At 61.9% G+C, this 5,631-nt stretch overlaps 1 protein-coding gene across 1 annotated transcript; it reads left to right on the forward strand.

The window, feature by feature from the left end:
• The first annotated feature begins 1,445 nt into the window (after window positions 1-1,445).
• On the forward strand, window positions 1,446-4,497 carry TCF23 (transcription factor 23). Its single transcript, XM_008063285.1, has 3 exons — window positions 1,446-1,667; window positions 2,300-2,551; window positions 4,318-4,497. The coding sequence occupies exons 1-3, from the start codon at window positions 1,446-1,448 to the stop codon at window positions 4,495-4,497; spliced, it is 654 nt and encodes a 217-aa protein (XP_008061476.1).
• The last annotated feature ends 1,134 nt before the right edge of the window (window positions 4,498-5,631 follow it).

Below are 5,631 nucleotides of genomic sequence, written 5' to 3' on the forward strand. Positions count from 1 at the left end.
GTGTGTACTTCATTCTCCACATCTGGAGTGGAAAAGAAAAGTGGGGTGTGGATCTCTTCCATCCTTCCTGTGCGTTCACACGAGCATGTCAGAACACACACCTGGCGTCTTCTCATTTTGATGGTTTTTTTTGGTTTTTTTTGAGTTGGAGTTTCACTCTGTCGCCCAGACTGGAGTGCAATGGACACTCCCGGCCACCGCAGCCTCGACCCGCTGGGCTCCAGCGATCCTTCCGCCTCAGCCTTCCAAGTAGCTGGAACTACAGGCACGTGCTACCACGCCTGGCTCATTTTGATTTATTGTAGAGATGAGGTCTCGTCAATTTGCCCAGGCGGGTCTTGAACCCGTGGGCTCAGGCAATCTGCTCACCTCAACCTCCCAAAGGCATGGGATTACAGGCTGAGGCACCGAGCCCGGCTTAATTTTTGGTGTGTTTTAACCTGGCGGGATCTTATTACACATACTAGTTTACAGCCTGGCCTTTTCACGTAACTGGGTGTCTTGGAGCATGTGTGTGTCACTGCTCGGAGGTCTGTCTTGTTCTGTATTACTGTGTGTTGTTCTGTGGTGTGGATACACCAGAGCTGGTTAGTTATGCCCCTGCTGAAGGACGTCCAGCTGTCTCTACCTGCCTCTCTCCCTTTCTGGTTAGCTGGGCATCTCGCTCGTGGTGTGTGTGCTCTTGGGTTTTCTCTTTGTCTTCCTTGGAGCTCAAGAGGGGACAGGGGACATGCGAGATGCATTCTTGACTCTGGGCAAGTTACTTCACCTCCCAATGCCTCAGTTTGCCCATGTCTGAAGCACATCTCTTCGCATAAGGTTGTTCTGAGAAATAAGGTAACACAGAAAGTGCTCAGCACACAGTGCTCTGTGAGCATCAGCTGCTGGGAAACAGGCGGGGCTGCGGTCACCAGTCAGGACGCATGGGCCCTGTGCTCCATGGGGTCGGAACTCAGAAGGGGGGTTGGCACCCCTGTTCCGGGCCTGGGAAGGCCAACGTGAAGGTGCAGGTTGGGAGTGGGAGGTGTGTTGGGGGAGGGGAGCTGTGCCCTGTGGCTGGAAGGTCACGGGAGGAAGGGCCTTGCCCTGAGGGCACAGACGGCCTCCGGCACGGAGGAGGTTCAGGGCCCCTCCATGGACTTGGGCCCCAACCTGGGCTAGCACCCTAGGACCCTGTCACTGTCAGGCACGGCCCTCCCCCGTCCTCCTGCCTCCTCCAGGCTTGGCCGCTCCCAGCACCCAGTGCCGCCCCAGCGGGATGGGAGGCGGCAGAGGCTTTTCTGGGGGCTGTGCCTGGTGGGCGGTTTTCCCAGCATGGGAGTGAGCAGGCCGGAGCTGGCGCCAGCTCCCTCGGGGGTGGATGGCCAGCCTGGCCCGGCAGCCTGAGCCAAGAGCCCGGGGCGCGGTGTTCCTCTCTGTGGGCTGCAGCCCCGTTCTCCCGGGGCATGTCACAGAGGGAGGCCAGGGGGGTACCGGCAGTGCCTGGAGCGGAGCATGGCAGGGCCAAGGCCGAAGCACGGCCCCTGCCAGACAGCGGCAGGAAGAGGAGCCACCCCGGCAGGACACGGCAGGACCTGTGGGGACAGACACGCTGGAGCCACCAGAGGTGGAGCAGAGCTGCCCCGGGCCCACGAGGGGCCAGAGCCAGGGGCCTGGCTCTCAGCGGGGTAAGGAAGCCCTGGGTCCACAGAGGGGCCGGGCAGAGAGCTGGGAGGGCAGGAGATGCCCTGGCTGGCAGAGCCTCCCCCAGTACCACCTGTCCAGGAGCGGACTGGGCGCCACGCTTGGGTGGATGGGATCCATCAGAGCTGGCCCACGCACTTCTTTTGGGGAAACAGGGGATGTGAACTCCCCAGGGTCCCCAAGCAGCTGCCAAAGGCAGGGCCGGCACTTGGGTGTGCCTTGACCCCGCTCTGCCTTTCCTGGGCCAGCAAGACTGGCTAGGTCAAGGGTGGGCCTCCGGCACAGGGTGTGGTGCTGAACTTCCCAGCTCCAGACCCGGCCCTCAGCAGGACCCAGACAGGGCCAAAGCTCTGAGGCGGCGTCACTGGGGCCGTGGTGAGAACGCAGGACTTGGGTTCTGGGCCAAGCTCGGCCATCCCATGGCCATCTGACCCCAGGCCCGGCCTTGCCTCAACTTCCTCGGCCGTGAAACTAGTGGGGGTGAAGGCACCACAGTGGGTGAGACCCTCTGGTGCGCGCTGTCGGCCCCAGCAAGAGACCTGGCCCCAGAACTCCCTCAGAGGGCGGGGCGGGCTGGGGGTCGGGACAAACCCCCTCACCAGGGCCCTCTGTGCAGAGCGAGGCCGGTCCCAAGAACGCGGCCCGGGAGCAGAGCCGGGTGAGGACGCTGCGCCAGGCTTTCCTGGCCCTGCAGGCAGCCTTGCCCGCCGTGCCACCCGGCACCAAGCTCTCCAAGCTGGACGTGCTGGTGCTAGCTGCCAGCTACATAGCCCACCTTGGCCATGTGCTCGGCCATGCACCACCCGGCCCCATCGGGCCACCCGGGCCACCCTTTCCGCGTGAGATTCGCCACTTGCACCCTCTCAAGGTAGGGCGCGGGCTGGGCCTTGGGGGGGGGTCCCGGGCCCGGGGCTGTGGCGGGGGTGCTGGGGTGGGGGCACGCTGGACTCGGCACCGGCCCTGGAGGCGGCTGACCTGTCTCGGAGGGAGAGGAGCCGAGGCTGGCTCTTGGAGCTTGGGGCCCTGGGCTTCCCAGGCTGGTGACTGGGAAGGGCTCTGAGGCTCCTCCAAGGGGGAAGACGGACTCTGAGCGTCTGGGAAAGGAGGAGTTGACTCCAGGCCCGGGGCCTGGGAAGGGAAGTGTATCAGGGAGAGTCGGAGGCCCACGGCTCCTCCCCTGGGCCCGCCTGGGTGTCTCTAGTTTCCGTGGCAGAAGCGATCTCCCTCTGCAAGACCAGCGTCCGGGAGGACATACCTTTGGAAGCAGCCGGGCTGGGGCCTCCTGATGCACCACAGGTGTAGTTCAGGTGTGGCAGAGGCTAGCTTGGGCCTTCCCTGTGGACCCACAATGAAACTGTGTGGGGGAACCACGGCAGATGTCAGCCACCCATGCCATGACAGCGGACACCGAGTGCTGCAGATGGCCAGAGCTGGGCGGGTGCTGTTGTGTATCTTTACCTTGTAAGTGGGCAGAAGCCAAGTGAGGACCCTTTCCGGAAGAGGATGCAAAAGCCCAGGGGGGCTGTGCCGCTGGGCGTGAGTGAGCACCAAGGAGCAGCAGAAGGGTGCTGTGATGCAGCTGGACCGTCCAGCCCTCAGGATGGCTTGTAACGGGTCAGCTTTATTCCTATGAGGCGCTTTTCACCCTCTACCTAATGTCATCTTTCTGAAATGTCTTGACACCTAAGAAGTGCTTTCCTGCCAAGCTCGGTGGCTCAGCCTATAATCCCGTGCCTTGGGAGACTGAGGTGAGTGGATTGCCTGAGCCCGTGGGTTCGAGACCCACTTGGGCAACCTGGCGAGACCTCATCTCTACAATAAATCAAAAAATTAGCCGGGCGTGGTAGCGCGCGCCTGTAGTTCCAGCTACTCAGAAGGCTGAGGCGAAAGGATCGCCGGAGCCCAGCAGGTCGAGGCTGTGGTGGCCGGGAGCAGCCACTGCACTCCAGTCTGGGCAACAGAGTGAGACTCCAACTCAAAAAAAACAAAAAACAAGTGCTTTTCTGCAAGCATGCAGCTACAAGGCGGGAGGTAATGCTGAACAGGGCAACCCCGAAAAGTCAATGATGGCGCTGGGTGTGGACCCTGGGCGGGTTCGCTCATGTCCTCGGCTGTAGCAGGGCAGCCACGGCAAGGCCCTCGGTGTAGCGGGTGGTAGAGTAACATGCTGAAGGGTGGGCACAGGAGGGCGCAGTTAGGCCTGGAGCTCTGGCAGGTCTGGGGAGCCATCGGCCAGCGGTCAGCTCCCTGGGTCCAGAGGAGGGGCTGCTGGGGGAGGGGGCAGGGGCAGAGTCAGCCAGCCTGTCCTGGGCCCAGGCTCCTGCGGGAAGGACGCACAGTTCCAGGAGGGCTCTGCCCCGCCACTGCCCGCCCCCAGCTGCTGCCAGACCCGCCCTGGTCACCTGGCCTCCCAGCCACCCCCTGCCAACTGAGGCTGCTCCTTTGGGCCTCACTCCCTCCAATGCTCCTGCCCACTTGGGGCCAGGAGAACACATGGGGCCGTCAGTGGCAGAGAGCTCTCAGAGCCCGACAGCCGGGAAGGGTGCCAGGGAAGGCTTAGTTTTAGGTGCCAGGGATACTGGCCAGGAAGGGCTGTGGGAGCAGCGTGACTCACCTCCTGCCCGTGTCTTGCAGAAGTGGCCGATGAGATCTCGCCTCTACGCGGGAGGCCTGGGGAGCTCTGGCCCTGACTCCACCACGGCCAGTGCCTCCGGCCAAAGAACAAGAGACGCAGAGGTGGGGCCCCCCAGCCCTGGAGAGGCAGATGCACTCCTGCCCACCAAGCCGCCCTCTCCGGCTCTTGGCGATGAGTAGCCGGCACCCTTGCCCCTTCCTCCCAGATGGCGACTCACACTTGGAGACTGGCTCTTCTCCCGCCTGGCCATCTTTACGCTGGTTTGCAGCCAAAGGTTTGACCCAGGCTCAGCTCTCACGTCCCAGCCGTGGGCACCTGTGTGGTGGACACTACCCAGAGGAGCATAGTTGGGGTTCTCTTGTTTGCGCGCGGGAGACCCCCCGGGGCTCTTCTATGGCAGCCGCTGAGGAGGGCGAGGGGCGGAGGTTGGGTGGGTTCAGAGTCAAGTTAGGGCAGCCCCCTCACTCTGCTACTAGTTTCCTACACACCCCGTGCAGATGGTGGGAAGACAGGTGCAGCGGGAGGGGCTGGCAGACCTGATGGGAGAGCCAGGGCTGCTGGGCTTGAGGTACCTCTGTCTGTGTGTGACCAGGTCTGGGCTGGGTCACATAGCCAGAGGGGAAACAAGCTGGGCATCCTTTTTGTTGGACCCCGATATGCTCACTGATGTTGGCGAGGCATTCTTGCCTCTGTGCGGCGGTCTCTCCAGTTGCCCCAGCCCTGCTCTCTCTCCCTCGGGGCCCTGCCCCCCACTCTTCTGGACGTGCCTTGCATCTGCAGGTTAAGCCGCGATGACGCGCACGTTGCTCACACGTTTCCAGAGAAGCCTTTGGTGTGAGATTATAGCCCAGAGGCCGCCCTGCCTTAACCGAACCAGCAGCCTGAGAGGCCTTGCTGTGAAGGACCTGCAGGAATGCAGTCACACCCTTGAAGGCCTTTAGAAGAGGGTGTATCTTTTCCGCAGCTGGTAACGAGTCTTCTCTTTCTGTTATGTTAGAAACCTAGCCTCAAGGAACAAGAGAGGCCTTCTATGGGTCCTTATATGTTTTTTGCCTGAGACCTCCCTGGCTCTGGGGTTATGTCTACAGTCTCTCCACAGACAGGCCCTAAGGCCGGCTCCTCCCCAGAGGGACTGTCCTTGCAGGTGCTCCCCAAACCCTGCCATGGAGTGCCAGAAATGTCACAGAGCCTCAGTGAAGTCCATCTCTGGCCCTAAAGGAGTAATTGGAGGGTAATCACAGAGTCTGCACACACTGAGAGTAACTTTCAAGGGCAGGTGTGGCTTCAAACCTGGCATCCGAAGTTCAGGCAGG

This window comes from Carlito syrichta, unplaced genomic scaffold, assembly GCF_000164805.1.
Source record: "Carlito syrichta isolate Samal-C Ts95f unplaced genomic scaffold, Tarsius_syrichta-2.0.1 Scaffold306712, whole genome shotgun sequence".
Lineage (NCBI taxonomy): Eukaryota > Metazoa > Chordata > Mammalia > Primates > Tarsiidae > Carlito > Carlito syrichta.

Coding starts and splice junctions, on each gene's coding strand:
- TCF23 (XM_008063285.1), top strand. CDS start 1,446: ATGTCACAGAGGGAGGCCAGGGGGGTACCGGCAGTGCCTGGAGCGGAG. Junction 1,668..2,299: donor GGGGCCTGGCTCTCAGCGGG/GTAAGGAAGCCC, acceptor CCCTCTGTGCAG/AGCGAGGCCGGTCCCAAGAA. Junction 2,552..4,317: donor GCCACTTGCACCCTCTCAAG/GTAGGGCGCGGG, acceptor CGTGTCTTGCAG/AAGTGGCCGATGAGATCTCG.